Source organism: Canis aureus, chromosome 16, assembly GCF_053574225.1.
Source record: "Canis aureus isolate CA01 chromosome 16, VMU_Caureus_v.1.0, whole genome shotgun sequence".
NCBI lineage: Eukaryota > Metazoa > Chordata > Mammalia > Carnivora > Canidae > Canis > Canis aureus.
In genome coordinates, this window is record NC_135626.1 from 11,253,328 (window position 1) to 11,269,628 (window position 16,301).

General features: G+C 56.9%; 1 protein-coding gene across 11 annotated transcripts in view; it reads right to left on the bottom strand.

The window, feature by feature from the left end:
• Positions 1 to 27: 27 nt before the first annotated feature.
• ADAMTS13 (ADAM metallopeptidase with thrombospondin type 1 motif 13) overlaps positions 28 to 16,301 on the bottom strand; it is a 30,754-nt gene continuing 14,480 nt past the window's right edge. For 4 of the 11 annotated variants that reach the window (XM_077851306.1, XM_077851308.1, XM_077851303.1 and 1 more), the window contains 17 exons: positions 15,950 to 16,076; positions 15,359 to 15,507; positions 14,874 to 14,994; positions 14,269 to 14,349; positions 12,952 to 13,133; positions 11,113 to 11,248; positions 10,903 to 11,032; positions 8,912 to 9,095; positions 8,137 to 8,263; positions 6,862 to 6,991; positions 5,713 to 5,895; positions 3,692 to 3,896; positions 2,771 to 3,080; positions 2,059 to 2,205; positions 1,595 to 1,771; positions 1,117 to 1,289; positions 28 to 507 (listed from right to left, as the gene is read on the bottom strand). In XM_077851306.1, the coding sequence (XP_077707432.1) occupies positions 322 to 507; positions 1,117 to 1,289; positions 1,595 to 1,771; positions 2,059 to 2,205; positions 2,771 to 3,080; positions 3,692 to 3,896; positions 5,713 to 5,895; positions 6,862 to 6,991; positions 8,137 to 8,263; positions 8,912 to 9,095; positions 10,903 to 11,032; positions 11,113 to 11,248; positions 12,952 to 13,133; positions 14,269 to 14,349; positions 14,874 to 14,994; positions 15,359 to 15,507; positions 15,950 to 16,076 (2,748 nt within the window). In that variant the 3' untranslated portion in view covers positions 28 to 321. Of the gene's footprint in view, positions 508 to 1,116; positions 1,290 to 1,594; positions 1,772 to 2,058; positions 2,206 to 2,770; positions 3,081 to 3,691; positions 3,897 to 5,712; positions 5,896 to 6,861; positions 6,992 to 8,136; positions 8,264 to 8,911; positions 9,096 to 9,967; positions 10,155 to 10,902; positions 11,033 to 11,112; positions 11,249 to 12,951; positions 13,134 to 14,268; positions 14,350 to 14,873; positions 14,995 to 15,358; positions 15,508 to 15,949; positions 16,077 to 16,301 lie in introns of those variants that run through there. The other 7 variants (XM_077851312.1, XM_077851304.1, XM_077851307.1 and 4 more) reach the window with 7 other exon arrangements.

Sequence of the window (16,301 nt, forward strand, 5' to 3'; positions counted from 1 at the left end):
GGACAGGTTTGGGGAAGGAAACGCTACTCAGACTGCACATTCCGTTTATTGGTAGAGAGGCTGGAGACTGCCTTTCCAGCGAGTCCAGTCCCTGCCTCCCACCGCCCAGCCTTTGGCATGTTGGAGGAAGTCCTAAAGGAGATAGAGATTGGAGGGAATCCAAATTGGAGAGCATTCAGAGCCCAGAATCAACCCTCCGGGCCTCACCGGGCACCTAAGAGGTGCTCATAAATGTCAGGCTCCTTCCTTTCTCTTCTGGGGTCTGGGGGAGGCATCCCCCTGTGCCCACAGGTCACTGGAGGTATGTGCTCAGAGAGGAAGCTAGGGCTCAGCCCAGCCAGGTTCCTGCACTCTAGATTGGAGGGTCCAGTACTGGCCTCGCAGGCTGGCATGCGCCTCCAGGAAGCCCTGGCTAAACTCCATCTCAGCCTGGCTTCCCTCCGACTCCCAGTAGAGTGCCTGCTGCCCACGGAATGTCATCGTCTTCAGGCTGTGGATGTCCCGGATCTGAAGGGAAAGGGCCAGCCCCAGAGGGCCAGCCACAAATGATAACTAGCTAGCATTCGGGGAGCCTTTGATATACAAGGGATCATACAGTCAGGATCACATATAATCTTCACACAACAGCCCTATCAGGAAGGCACTGTTACTCTACCAGGAAACTAGGGTTCAGAGAAGTTATACTACTTCCCCAAGGATACACAGCCAGGGTGTTAGAGCTGGGATCAGAGCCCAGGTCTGTCTGATTCCAGAAGCCAGGCTGCCTACAACAGGGGAGCTAACACCTTGCAGAGGACAGTCCCCCATGAACTTTGTGGGGGGAGCCCGCTCTTCTGGAAAAGTTCTTTTGGGGTCTAAAATTATGCATTAGTCCTGGGCTAGCTGACAGTCTACACCAGAAAAAGTGTATTCCTATTTCACTCTTGTGAGGAGCTCAAGAAACATTTGTTGATGTACCTGGAGGAAATTCTCTCTCATTCTTTCACTAAAGATTTTGGGGTTTTTGAGCAAACTCAGGGGGTCCTCTAGTAGAGTACTCCTGGCTCCCATCCCCAGAGACAGCTGTCTAGATTCATAGCAAAAGTCCGCCTGTTCCTGTCCCCATTCTGGCCTTACCAAGACATAGCTGGCACCGGTTCCTGTGCCATCAGTGGCCAGGGCATGGATGGCAATTCGGGCCTGTGGGGCCACATTAATGAAGATGCGGCAGCCCCCTGAGTTCCTCCCATCAGCACCCACGGAGGGGCTCACGATTTCCCCCCAGGGTCCGAAGAGCTGCATGTCACACTCTGTAGAGAGGAGCAGGTGGATGAACTGGATGTGGACTGGGTGTGGACCACCAGGGGAGCAGTGAAGGGGGAAAGTTTGGTGTTGTGGTCAAAGTCAGGTCTCATGTCCACCCATGTCACTGCCAGGCCCCAGGGAGGAAGGGCACAGCACACATGCTGGGACCTCATCCTGGGGTCGAGGAGCCAGGGGTGTCTTCCTCCATCTCCATGGGTGCCCTCTCTGCCTGGCCGGCCAGCCAGTTAACAGTAGCGCCCACCCAGCCACCCTGCAGGGATGTGGGGGAGGCTCAAACACCTTGCCATACCTCGGTGGGGGGCTCCCGGTGCAGGCCGGCTCCTGTACCGCAGCACAACCCCACCTTCCAGCCGCACGCGGCGCTGCCTCACCACCAGCGTGTTGGTCTTGGAGCTAAAAGTCATGCCAGATAGCTTCCCGCACGTCTTCTTCCACGTGAGCCTGTCCCAAAGCAGCAACACATCCCCTAGGAAGCGGCAGTGCAGTGAGGCTCCAGCACCCCCACTCCAGGTGTCCTGGGTAGACCCACTGCTGTGGGCAGGGCCCTCCCACTTCCCGGATGTATGACTCTAAGTCACTGGACACCACCTCAGTTTCATCATCTGGGGCGTCCCAGGCCAATCGCATGATGGCCATGAGGATTATGCATGGAGATGCACGTGGCACATCTGGCCCCGAACGGGGTGGGCTCACGCTCACTGGTGCTTGGCGGCCTGGCACTTGCAGCACTTGCACACACGGCCCGAGACGTACCAGCACTGCAGCTGAGGGAACTCTCGAGGACTTGGAGGGTCACCACCTCACCCAGGGGCCGCCCAATGGCCACTGCACAGTCAGCCCGCCCTGGGCCTCGCATGTCAATAGTTCCCATTGGCTCAAGATGCTGCCGGCCACAGGCACCTGGAAAGGCGACAGGGGCCCCCGGTGAACAGAGCTTCTGGGTGGGCAGGGCATCCCTAGCAGGGTGGGGCCTGGAGTTTTCCATGCTGGGTGGGAGACAGGCAGGGGAGTGGCTGGCATCCTCCTAGGCCCAGCCAGACCATGCTGAGGGGAGAGAAGGGAGCTGCATGGGTCCAAGTGTCACCATCCAGGGCACAGAGCCGCTTCCAAGATGCTCCAGACAGAGGGAGGCAGCATATATAGTAGGGCCTGGCTTTGAGTCCCACAGACCTGGGGCCGACTCTCTGAAAACACAGGTTTCCTTCCCTTGATGATAATAAAAGTGAGTTTGCACCCTGCTGGTGGATACAGAGTGGGAGAAGAGGGCCAGCCCAGAGCACCACCTCCAGAGCCCATCCCTTCAGTCTAGCCACACACAACCCAGGGTTCTTAGGGTTCCTCCGCAGGACAGCCCCAGGGGTCCCCACAAGGAGCTAGTCCCAGCTCTCCCAGTGGTGGTGCCTTTGCCCACCCCTCCTGCAGCCAGCCAACCAGCCACCCAGACAGAAAGGTTGAAGAACATAACTGGACTCAGCTGGGTTTTCCTGAGACCCAGGCAGAAGCCTCTGAAGCGGGGGTGCTGGGGATAGAAGGTGGGCCTGGGGCTGAGGCCACTCCGGAGAGGCACCAGCAGTGGCCTGGTCTGGAGCAGTGGCTTCCTCGTTGGGTGCTGGCCTGGGAGTCACCTGCCCACCGCAGGGCCCGGCCCAGCACCCCCGCACAGTGGCTGGCTTGTGCAAGTGCTGGCAGAAGTCAGCCAGCACAGGTGCCTGGGCCTGGGGTCCAAGGCAGGCCTTACGCCTGCGCTGTATGCCATCTCCGCAGGAGACAGAGCACTGCCAGGAAAGAGGAAAGGAAGCTGAGGCTGACCTTGCCAGAGGGCATCGGGGGCAGCGGTGACCACTGGCCAGGAATGATCCCATCTAATCTTTGCACAGCCCAGGAGGCAAGCATGTTTCTCCATTCCACAGGTGAGGAGACTGAGGCTCCCACCCTGTCCTCGTCTGAGCTCCCACCTCTACCCAACCTGGATGCCCAGAGTCCTGTGACCGACACCAGCGGTGGCTGGCTACTTTGCCTCTTCTCCCCCTCTACATCATGAGTGAGCTTACCCATCAGGAGACCTAACCTTATTTACCTTTGTCTTTCTAGTACCTTGTGAGGTGCTGGACACAGGACAACACCAGAAAAGCAAGGTGTGGAACAGAGTTACCTTCCCCTTCATCTTCTGGTGTCTCTGGACCTTGGGCTAGACCTGCCCCTTGGGTCTCAAGGCCCTGCTGTGTCTTCCATCTCTGGGTGCCCCAACGACCTCCTACCCCACTAGCCCCCTCCTTTCAGGGAATCACAATCAGAGCCCCCAGGGTTCCGTGTGTGAGGACCCTCAGCAGATGCACTTCCCAGCCCCAGCCCCAGCCCCAGCCCCAGCCCCAACCACACAACTTACCTGCGTCCAGGTGCTGACATGCCACCGGTAGGTGCAATAGGCGAGGATGCAGGGGATGCTGGCCTGAGGCCGAACCAGAGCCGCACAGGCTGCCCCATCCACCTCAATGTCCTGGCCTTGGCTGAGCTGCACACAGGCCACAGAACGTGTGGCAGTGCCAAAGCCACAGCTGGCTGAGCATGGGCCGAGGGACATGATTTTCCACCTGCAAGAAGAAAAGACCCAGAGTGCAGCCCTGAGCCCAGGAAGAGCGAGCCCTTCCTATCAATGGCTCACCATTTCTGGTTGGTGATTCCAAGTAACAGGGATGGAGGAAAACATGCCCCAGGAGAAGGGAAAACAAATCTTGGTGTGGGTCAGTTCTGCCCGTATTAACTTGTAATCATTCAATGAATGATTTAGACATTTTTTAGAGCTGAGACCGAACCCAGGGAGCCCGTGCTGGAGCCTGAGGCTCTAATGGTGACACTGTGCCACCTCCTGGCTCTGGGATGCCACCTCTCAAACACATGTCTTCCGTGGGCCTGACACTCTTCTAGACGCTAGGAAAATGGAGTGAACCAACCAAGCCTCCCACGCCACCCTTCAGAACACATATGCTTCTCCACTTCGGCACCACTGACATTTGGGGCCAGTGGTTCTGTCATGGGGGCCATCTGTGCAGTGTAGGATGTTCAGCAGCACCCCTGGCCTCCACCCACTCACCAGAGGCCACTAACACCCCCCCCCATTCCCTAGTCATGACATTTAAAATGTCTCCAGACATTGCCACATGTCCCCTGGGAGGCAGAATAACCCCTCGTGGAGAAACCACAGGCTCGAAGGAAGAGACAGCAGATAGAGAAATAAATGCTAAGTGGTAGAGTCAGGCAGTGCCGAGAGTCCTGAGGTAAGTAGGGTGTGCTGTTCAGGACTCCCCACCTCGCTGCTGTGGTGCTTTGAGCAGAGCCTGGTTGCAAGGATATCCAGAGAAGATGCATCCACACAATGGGAAGGTAGGCGCAGGAGCCCTGAGGCAGGAGCATGTGTTCCAGAATATCAAGGAGGACACGGCTACAGTGACATCCAGAGAGGAGCTAGACCTTATGCATGTCAAATTCCCATACAAGTCCCAGATAAAATCCCATATAAATGAATGTGCTGCATGGCCAAGGGACTTTAGCACAAGGGACTTTAGCACAAGGGACTTTAGCACAAGAAGCCAAGAGACACTGGTGCGGGTGGTAAATGGACCACAGAGCTACGGTATTTAAAACAGCCTGATATGGGGATGGGGATCAATGGGGGATTGTGAACTGCAGAATCGGGTCAAAAGCCCTGACACAGATCCCAACACACACAAGGATCTAAGAAGACATGATAATGGAGCCGGCTGGGGGAAATTCTGTTAGCAATCTGGAGAAATAAAGTATGCTCCCTACTTTGCAACATACCCCCAAAGATATCATAGATGAGTTAAGGCTTCTAATTTAAACGAATTCTTATCTGGAATGGTGTATTTTTTTAAAGCCAAGGACATGAAGGAAATGTGGCAATAAAGCACATCTGTTAAACCTGGTGGTGGCACATGGGTGTCTGTTTGCCTCTTTCGATGATACAGAAAAGCATTTCATTGGTCAAAGTGCAAAACTACAAGGACGCAGCTGTGGAGCTGTGAACAAGGTGGGTGATTGTCTACTCTTCCTTAGGAGGCTCGGACCCCACCTCTGGACCTTGCTGGCTTGAGCTCTTCTGTCCCACACCCCAGCTGGGACCATCCTTGGGCTCCGCTGACACCCTGCCTTCTCCCAGGGAAGCTCTCCAGCCCTCCCCACACCTTCACCCCAATCAGAGCGGGCCATGCCACCTGCATTTTGTTGGAATGTCACCTCTGACACTTGGTACAGCCTGCCAGTAGTCCTGCTTCCCAAGGACTGTCTCCCTGGCCAGAGCCACCCTAAAATAAGCCCCACGGCAACTGGCCTGGTGTCTGCACACTCCAGGACCTCAGGCTGCTTCCCCAACACCTCGGGGCTGCTGACCTGGGTGGGCAGGGCTCTGGGCTGCAGGCTTCCTGCTGCTCTGGACGAGGCAGCCCCTGGCACTGGGTATCTGGCAGGATCTCCTCGTCCTCGTCCTCCCCGTGAGCCCGTGCACAATATAGCATCCTCTGCGCAAACCCTCCTCCACAGCTCACACTGCATGCGGCCAGCTTGTACCTCCACCTGGGGCAAACTGGAGTCAGGGGGGACCCAAGGGAACAGGGCTTCCCCTCATCTCCCCATACTGGAGAGGGTCTGGAGGGGTCCTTCCTCTGAGGGTCACCCTTACATCTCCATGGAGCAGCTGGGCACAGTGGACGGAGAACATTCAGAAGGGCCTGTTTTACAGACAGAAAGCTGAAGGCAAACTGATGTCTTCAAAGGTCAGACGGGGGAAAGGCAGGGCACCCCAGGGGGACTGCAAAGCTGTCTGTCTCCCCTAGGGATCTCAGCCCGGACAGGGCCTGGCCAGCACTCCCAATCTTCCTTCCCACTGTGTTTGCCACATCACACCAGCACCACCTGTCAAACTCTGTCTCCCTGTCTGTTTGATTTCTCTTCCATCTCTCCACTACCCCTGGTGTCTGGTCCAAGAGGGTAGGGCTGGGTGCTCACTGCTGCAGCCCCACTGCCAGAACCGCACCTGGGCATGGCAGGCCCTCAGTAAAGAGCAAGCAATGACAAGTGAACCATCGGCCACGTGTGCCCACAGCATCCCCCACAGCCTTCTAGGACACCGGTGTGACCCACTCTTGCAGGTGAGGGCACTGGGGGTCAGGAGCTTACAGGAAGGTGATGATGCCACCTCTAAGGATGCATGCCTAGGACTACCTGTCTCCTTGGGAAGGGGCCCACCTGGCAGGGCAGGGCTCTGGACTGCAGTCCTTGATGGGATGGGGCCTGGGGGCCGGCCAGCTCTTGGAGTGAGGCAGGGGGATGGGGTGGCTGTGGTCCAGCCCCACACAGTGAACATCAAGTGGCACCTGCCCCCACCCCCCCACCCCCGCCAAGGCCTGGGTCTCCCACCCACAGTAAGAAGGCCAGCACTCAATCAGAGGGTAAGAGTCCTTCCTCTGTAGGGGACCCAGCTGCCGCAACGCCCCCTGCGGCACTGAGGCACTGAGCCTCCCCACCACCACCACCACTCACCAAGCCGGGCATGGGGCAGCCTGGCAGACCTCCTGCCGGCTCCCAGGCTTGCTTTCCAGGTCACATAGCTCTTCCCGGACAGGGGTTCCCAGGGCAGAGTCCATACACATGAAGTTCAGCTCTGTCAGGCCTGCAGGGAGGAAGCAGGGACCCCCAAGCCCAAGAGGAGGGTTCAATAAGAACTACAGGGGCCAGCTCTCTGGAGAGCTCTAGCAGAAAAGGCCTACTTGGGTTTGAGTCTTGACTTGGCCACTTACCAGCTGTGTAACCTTGGACAAGTGACTTAACCTCTCTGAGCCTCAGATTTTTCACCCGATGGTGCCTAACTTACAGGGATATTTATATAGATTTTTAAAATGGAGATACAAATTACCTGGCACATAGTAGGTGCTCAAGTGGTAGCTGCTGTTGTTTACTGTTATTTTATGAGAATTGCCATGTGAAAATCTCTTACCGTGTTTATTTTTTTTTTAATTTATTTATTTATTTTATGATAGTCACAGAGAGAGAGAGAGAGAGAGAGAGGCAGAGACACAGGCAGAGGGAGAAGCAGGCTCCATGCAGGGAGCCCGACGTGGGATTCGATCCCGGGTCTCCAGGATCGCGCCCTGGGCCAAAGGCAGGCGCCCAACCGCTGCGCCACCCAGGGATCCCATCTTACCGTGTTTATAACAAATATGCTACTAGAGCTCGTTTCCTTGAACCTCCCCTTTAGGAGTATCCTCAAAAAAAGTCTCTGGTCTTGAGTCTAAACATGCACAAATTTTGGGACACCTGGGTGACTCAGTGGTTGAGCGTGCCTAGGACCCGTTTGGCTCAGGGCGTGATCCCGGGGTCCTGGGATAGAGTCCCACATCCCTCTCTCTCTTGGTGTCACTCATGAAAAGAATAAATAAAATCGTAAAAAAAAAAAAAAAAGAAAAAAGAAAAAGAAAGAAAGAAAGAAAGAGAGAGAGAAAGAGAGAAAGAAAGAAAGGACACAGCATATCTTAAAAATCTCATTCCTCTGGTGTGGCTGCCAGGAAGCTCAGAGCTACTGGGGCCCTTCTCTTGCTGCTTTTCTAGATCTTGACAAATAGCTGAGTTTTGTTATCTTTTCTATCTTTCAGCCAAGCAATGAATAAGTTTACATGGTGGTCCTTACTCTGCCCCAACGTCCTCGTGTATTACATCATATTCCTCCATAGTGTGGATTCTCTGTAAGCCAATTCACATGCTTTTTAGAACCAGGCAAAATGCAGACAGGGAAGAGCTCATGAGCCCTGGGCACCTCACCTTGACCACAGGAGGCAGAGCATGGCCCTGCCAGGGGGGTCCACATGTGTGTGGTGCGAGCCCTCAGCCCAGCACTTCCTGATGGGGATGTGGCCTCCTTCTCCTCCTCCAGAGACTGGAGGTCTGGCTGCAAGGGACAAGCAACAAGCTGGTGCATTCCGGCTTGCCCCCTCTAGATCCCTGAGCACCTGGTCCTCCCTCCTCCAACCCAATCTCTTCAGGAGAGAGCAGATGTGGTCACCAACACCCAAAGCCTGCCCCTCCCTGCTACTCCTTTCCAGGGAGGCGTGCTCTGGCTACCAGAGGATGTCCTCACCCCACTACCCACCTAGCTCTCTGTACTGGCATGAGTTATTGCTGGGGGGCAGGGCTGAGGCTGGGGCTCAAGAGCCAGATTTGCAGGCACACTTGGCTCTGCAATCACTACCAGCCTCAAGGACACAGGCTTGGCCAGTACCCTTGTCTGCAAGCCCCAGGACACAGGCGGGACTGTGGCATGGTTTCTCTGTGTAGTGGAGAACTGGCAGCATTCTGACAGGGTCTGGGTCCCTGGCCCTGCTTGCCAGCTGGAGGGAAGGCTAGGCGGGCTTCCCAGCGGTCCCTGTGCTTTTTCCCTAGGTCCATCCTCTGACCAGGGGGATCCTGCACACAGTAGCACTGCAGAAGGACGGTCTTTGTGCTCTGGCCAGGAGGTCTACGGTAACCAGTGCTCCCCATTCTCCTGACCAGATATACCCCCAATAGCCTGGGTCACCCTCATGCCTGGGACACTCACATAACCCTGTCCCGGAGGACATGCCGTGGCCACACAGGGCTTGAGGGCAGGCAGCTTCTCATCTGTGGAGCAGGGTCCAGCCGTGGCCAGTGTCTCCAGGCCAGCTACCCTGTGCACACACGTCACATTCTGTGATGCCAGGTCTGCTCCACAGGCTGTTGTGCATGCATCCGATGCCTCCTGCCTAAGGATGGCACAGGACAGACATAAGGCCCTGCCTCTCATTGGGCCGTAGGTACAGCTTCACTCCTGGGACAGGAGGCAGTGAACCTACACCCTGGTGTCCAAGAGCTCAATGAGAAGCCCCACAAAGAAACAAAATCCAGAGGCTGCTCCCTAAAGTGCTGGATGAACTACTGCCAGCACTCCACTCAGCACCCCAGGGACAGTGACACAGGCCTTGACCCTCCTGCCATCCAGAGAGGAAGGTGGGCCTCCATCCAGAGAGTACCACCACTCCTTGCATCCAAGTGGGTGCTGTAACACAATCAGATCACCCAGATCAGGGATGGCCACTGTGTTTCGTGTGTGCCAACCCTGACAGGTGGTGGCTTCCTGCCGTGCTGAAGCAGGAAGGGTCCTGAGGCAGGAGTGGGCCTATGTGGGAAAGGGTGAGGATTCCCAGGTCCGCCAAGGATGGGAGAGGGACAAAGGAGCCCAATCCATGTGTGCGCCACCAGTGATCTAGGCCAACCCTCTCCCCACTGGGGCCCAGGGAGGGAAGGGACTTGACCCGGTCACCCAGCCAATTAGTGGCAAATCAGAATAAGCCACTGTCAGCTTGGACACCGAAGGGATGGGAGGTGCCCTGGGGACAGCAATGGCAAAGTGACACATTGCTTTACATTTGTGGCTTCACTTGGTCCTCACAACCCCTCCTAAGCAGGGACTAGGGGGTTCAGAGAGGGAAATGGCCGGCCCAGGGTCTCTTGGATAGTGATTCTGAAGCTGGCCACTCCAGACCCAGCCAGAGTCCTGGTAAGAGGGGACACTCAGGGTAGGGCTCAGTGCAGGGACAAGCCCTGCCAGGCACACTGCCTCCCTGCATCCCCGGACCCATCTCCTGGGGCAGGGATGAGAGTCGCAGGTTTCTAGCACTGCTGGCTGTGGGGCCGGTACTCTGCACCAAGCAGGGGGCAATGTCCTCAGGAGGCTGCCCTGGGCCTCCATGCAATGCACCACCCTCTCCTGCAAGCCTCCCCCATGGGAGGCCCGGCACACACCAAAGTCCTCAGCTGCCCAGCTGCAGAGGAAGGGAACAGAGTGTTGGGTTCCATCCCCTGGGGGAGGCGGTGAGAGACAGGCAGATCTATCCAACTGACTCGCTTCCCTGTGCTGGGCCAGGCCCCAGGTCCCTGCAGGTGCCTGGACACTGCACACATACAGCCACCTCAGCCCAGGGGCCCTCCAGATATCTCCAAGCTGCACCTGAGCCAGAGGACACCTGTATAAAAGTGTTGGCAAGGGGCACCTGGGTGGCTCAGTCAGTTCAGCATCAGACTCTTGCTCTTAGCTCAAGTTTTGATCTCAGGGTCATGAGTTCAAGCCCCATGTTGGGCTCCACAGCCAGTGTGGAGCCTACAATCAATCAACTTTTTAAAGTGCTGGCAGGTAGCTGCGTCAGCTCTGCACTCAACAAGGACAGTCTTGTTCTTAACGTTACACTCCTACCAGCTGCACAGGCCAGGTACTTTCCCGTCACCTCTCTGACCCTCACCACAACCGTTCTGGGGAGGGCGGTCACCTCCACCTTGCAGCATGTGCCCACAGACGAGGTGCAGCAGGTATGGGTCACACTAGGCTGTCACCTGTGTTTGCCCGAGTTTCCATGTCCTCACCTGCAAAATGGGGGTACTGACATAACCCACCTCCCAGGGCAGCATCCAAGACTACGGAGAACATGCCTGGACGTGGCCTCACTGAGCGCACGTGACATGGGCTCCATAGCCAGTGAGAGCCCAGCGGCCATGGCTTAGCGCAACAGCACTCACTGTGGGGGGCAGGGCCTGGGGGTGCAGGACTCTGACCACGCTGCTGGCTGCTGGCTCCCTTCGCACTGGGCAGCCTCCACCCACACGTTCCTGGCCTGGTCCAGACAGCTGTAGGTCACCCAGCGCCGCCCTGGGAGGGAAGAGGGAGGCTGGGCCACCTCCCTGCAGGGCGCAAACCATGCTTCAGGCGAGCCCTGCCCCGGGCCTCACCTGCCCCACAGCTCACCGAGCAGGACCCCCGCACGGCGACCCAGGCCCAGGCCTGTGGCTGCTTAGGCTCGAAGTAGGTGAAGGTGATGTCTGGGCGCGCAAGGTCACCATACTCCTCCCCGTAGCGCCTGTAAACCTTCACGAGACAGACAGAGAGCTCGGGTCCTTGTCCAGTGGGCTCCGTGAAGGAGCTCTGAGGGTCACACTGGGCTCCGTCCCCTAGCCCAGCCCCAGAGAGGGGCCAGGCTTGAAGGCTAAGCTCTGGAGGCCTCCAAGGTTCCAGCACCTGCCCCCACGATGCCTCATCTAGCCACACAGCACCATCCTCTGTAAAAATGGGGGTTCTCGGGCCCAGCCTGGTAGGTCCTGATTCAGTGGCTCTAGGAGGGGCCCAAGAATGTGTATTTTTATACATACAAATACATACATTTTATACATACATGTCTGCAAAGGATGCAGACAGCTCAGCTGGCTGCTACCACCTGAGAACCATTCCTGGGGGCAGGGAAGTGGTTGAACTGGGCTGCGTGGGCAGGCAGGGAAGAAGTGAGTGGCTCACCAGGGGGCTCCTTTTGGCCTGGGTGGACTCTGGGGGAGCCCCACTGTCTCCTCCAGCTGTGGGGGCAGAGGCTAGGGCTGCTAGACCAGAGACCACTGAGACTTGGCCCCCTCCCCAAGAGCCTCAGGGCTGTTTACACACATGCTAACATCCATTTCTCCCTCCAAGTGCCTTCCTCAGCAAAGCACGCATGGGGACATGTGCAGAGGAGCTCACGTGCAGATGACGCGCCCAAAGCATGTGCTCCCATGTACCTCTGTCCCCAAGAAACAGTGAGAGTCAACATCCACTCAGAGTTTCCTTGGTACCAGCAATGGCTGCCAACACTGCCTGGCACATGCACCCCATAACCCCAGCAGGCAGGCCAGCAGCTCGTGCGCATTCTACAGAGGAAGCCTGAGGTCCAGGGTGGTGGCAGAGTCAGGCTGAGAGCCTAGGATGCTCTGCAGAGGACAGAGAGGCTTGGGAGAGCATTCAGCTTCCAGGTCAGGCCCTTGCTGTGCCCGTCCCTTTGCCTCAGGACTTCTGGTGGGAGGGGGCTCACTTTCCCACCTTTAGGATGGGGCATCCTCAGTGTCGGGTACTTTCAAGACCTAAGCCAGCGAGGACTTTTGTCGCAGCAGCCACCTTTCAGGGTGCTTGCACATGTAGGGTGCCAGACACACCACCACATGCCTAACGCAACTTATCTTTAAAAAATGAACCTTTATAATAACTTCATAATGCGTGTGTGCTTAGCCCCATTTTGCAGATGGGAAAACTGAGACTCAGAAAAGTCAATTCCCTTGCCCAAGTTCTTGCAGAGCCAGGATTCAAAGTCCAGTCTACCTGAGTCCCTAGGCCTTGGCCCCTGACCTCTGGGTTTCCCTGCTTCCAGCTGCTGGGCTACAAGAGTCTCTAATCTGGGCACCCCACTGTCTCACTCCCCGCACCCTCCCTCAGCCAGGGCTGACACAGGCCCAATCCCCCCTGTACCCTACACAGAGCCCCCTCACCAGCCTCCCTCCCCAACCCCTGGAGATCATGAAGCCCTCCAGCCCTCTCCCCTTCCCTTATCCCTCCTAATTACCCACCCTGTGCACACCCACTTCCCTCAACACACGCCACTCCCTGCTTGGCCCAGCAGCATTAGCTCATCTCAGACCTCAGCCACACAGCCCAACCCCAGGCAAGCCCCTGACCCCTGCACACCCACCCTCAGAACTCCAGGGGCTGCTGAATGAATAAGCGGGTGATACCAGGAGGAGGCCCTGCTGGGTCCCCCAGGCCCTCTGGGTCACCTGGATCTCCATGTCTTCCTGGGTGGGTCCCCGGATGGAGATCTCCTCCAGGCGAGGCAGCCGGTCCTTGGTGAGGGTCACTCTGTACTCCACACGGCTGTCCTCCAGGAGGGAGGGGTAGGTGGTGCTGGGAGAGATGCTAGAATTCCCAGCCACGATGTAGTGCCCTCGGATCCGCACCGCTGTGGGGGGGCAAGGCTGTGAGCAGGGGAGCACCCCCTCCACAGCTGTGGCAGGTGGGCACCAGCCACCCACCAGAACAGATCCTGACTTATGGAAAGGGGTGGTAGCAACAGTCGGATAAATCTCCTCGCCCCAGGCCCCAGCCCTCCCCAAGGAGCCTGTCTGCCTAGCACCTCAGTCCGCAGGCCATCCGCGCAAACAAGCAAGGCACATCCTCCCATAGGCACACAGGCGCCTGCCCTCAGAAGGCTTCCGCATGTCAGTGGCTCTGTGGCTCTGTCCAGAACCTAGTGAGCATTGTGGACCTGCCTCTCACCAAGTGTGTTCATGTGCAGGCTTGGGGGCTCAAGGACCTGGGGCCAGCACCCCCACTCCAGAGTCAGAGGACAGGCATAGGCGCCCTCTGGAAATCAAGAAGCACAGATGTGGCCTTTGCCCTGGGACCTACGTCACACTTGATAGGAGTGTCTTTGTTTACAGTGGGGACTTCCCAAGCCAGAAAGACTAAATATGTGATTTAGGACAACAGCTTTGAGTTGATCTCATCTGTGAACCTAGAGACTGAGGCCATCCACGTGAGTCATCAATCAGTCATGCCTCATGTCTGCATAACAAAGTCCTAATCAAAACTGGACACTGAGCCTGGGTGGCTCAGCGGTTGAGCATCTGCCTTTGGCTCAGAGTATGATCCTGGGATCTGGGATCGAGTCCCACATCGGGCTCTCTGCTTCTCCCTCTGCCTATGTCTCTGCCTCTCTCTGTCTCTCATGAATAAGTGAATAAATCTTTATATTAAAAAAAAAAACTGGACACTGAGCCTGAGGGAGTTCCCCGGGTGGATAATACTCTGTGTGCGTTGCCATGCTTGGGATGGTGGACATGGAGCCCTCCCACACTGTGCCCTAGGCATTTCCTGCTTGGGCTTGTTTTATTGTCTCCTTCCCCTGTAATAAGCCATAAGTGCGGGTATAAAAGCTCTCAGCATTCTGGGGGCCCTGGTAGTGACATACCCAACCTGGCAGTTGGGAACCCCCTAAACCTGCAGGTGGCACCAGTAGTGAGGGCATCTTGGGGACTGTGCTTTATAAACTTCAGTTTGGCTACCTCTGGGGGAGCGTCCTCAGGTCAGCTCACCCAAGTGTGTGAAGAGAGGCCTCCGGTTGGTGATGTGTACACTGGTCAGGTTGCGGGTAACTGTCAAGAACGTGACATATTCTAGATGGAAGCAGACATGGTGGGTAGTCTCAGATCACTGACATCACAGTGAAAGGGAGCAAATGTCAGATGCCCAGGAAGCAGTGCCTCAACACCAAAAGCTAACAACAGGACCACCTTGAGCAGTAGACAGTCTCCTGTCATGGGTCGGGGGGGGCGGTAATCAAAGCTGGGGGGACGGTCAGCTTCCAGGGTGTGCCCTGGCCAGGAGGAAGGACTGAATCCAAGGGCTCAGCAGGTGGGACTCCACTCCTTGGCTGACCATCTAAGCGCCTACTTGGCAAATGAGTTGACTTCTTTTATAAATGGATCAAAGTCAAGGGTTACCGAAGTATAATATCCCTTCTGATGGGATTCCTTGGGGAGGAATGGAGAGGCCAGCTGACCGCAGACTGCCCAGTGTCCGGGCTTTATCTGCATCACAGCTACTGTGAGCCATGAGGGCTCAGTGTTGAGGCTCTGGGCTGCAGGTGATTTTAGAGGCTGGGAGGAGCCCGGCCATCCATCCCTAGGGCAGCCCCTACCTCTGGCCCTTCCAGCTGTGAAAGAGCCGTTCTGTGGGCTGCAAGTGCTGTTGTCCCCTCCGCACACCTGGCACACGTCTCGCACCTGTTGGGAGTCCATCCTGCCATCACAGCCGAATGTCTGTGCAAAGAGCAGTGGCAGGTGACACCCAGGCAGGTGTCATTGGAGGGTGCTGGCCCACTCACCCCATAGCTCTGAGGCTCTGGGAATCACACCACAAATTAGAGGCATTTTACAAGCATCTGACACGGATGCAGGAAGCAGGTGTGACTCACCCAAGGTCATGGCAGGGGTCTTAACACCCAGATGACTCCAAGGTCAGTCCAGCACCCTGGCATCACCCCGTGCAGACTGCTGCAGCTTCATGGGGGGCCAGCCCCTGCACACTGGCCCCCTCGGAGCCCTTCAGCATCTGGCTTTTGAGGTGACTGGCCTCAGGGCCACCCTAGATGGGAGGGCACCTCTGCTGCCCACACGCACCTACCTTGCAGCTGCCCAACATGCACAAGCTCAGGGTCCCGTCCTCCCGCTGACCACTTGGCACACACCGGGTCCCATCTAGGAAACTTTCCCCACGCCTCACAATGAAGGCCTCGCCAATGGCCCGGCACATGTGTCTGCACAGGGCATCCCCTGGGAAGGCAGAGGGACAGGGAACCCTGGCATGAGGGGGACAGGGAGTAGGGGGAAGGCGGCAACCCTGCAAGGCATGACCCAGGTAGGCCCACCTCCCTGCCAGGGCTATCTGTCTTCATCCTTTGGGTTGGGGGCAAGGGTCCTGCCTCCTGAGGACATAGTGATTGTTACTGAGTTATAAACCAAGGAGCAAAAAAAATAAATAAATAAAAAATAAAAAAATAAACCAAGGAGCACCCTTGGTGTTGCCCGGGGATCATCTCACTGAACCCTAAACAGCCAAGCAGGGAGGCCCTGCTCTCATTTCCATTTTTACAGATGGGAAAACCAAGACTCAGGCCTGTTAGCCAGGAGCCTTGCCAGGATGTGATTCGACTGATGCAGAGCCTGAGCACAGCCCTGCCATCTGCAGCATCGGGGTAATGGTGGTCAGTCCCACCTTGACTGTACTGCTCAGCGGAGCCCCAGCGGTAGAAGGAGGCATTCCCCGGGGTCAGGTAGAGCGGTTTCCTGTCCGTCTGCGAGCACTGCTCAGACATGAACTCCAGCTGGGTCTTCTCACAGGCCTGGCCGGGAGGAGGCAGAGGACAGGCACAGGAGGGGCCCTGGGATGGGGGCAGGGGACCTAGGACAGGGGCCTCTGCCCCTGGGGACAGCAAGGCACCCTGCAGCACAAGATCAAAATGTGGATTGGAGCCAGCTCCTGGCTACACTTCGGTTCCCTGCTCTGTAAAGTGGGGGAGGCCAGAGCCTTCCTCTGCTGATGGGAGGATCCAGAAGAATCTGCAAGG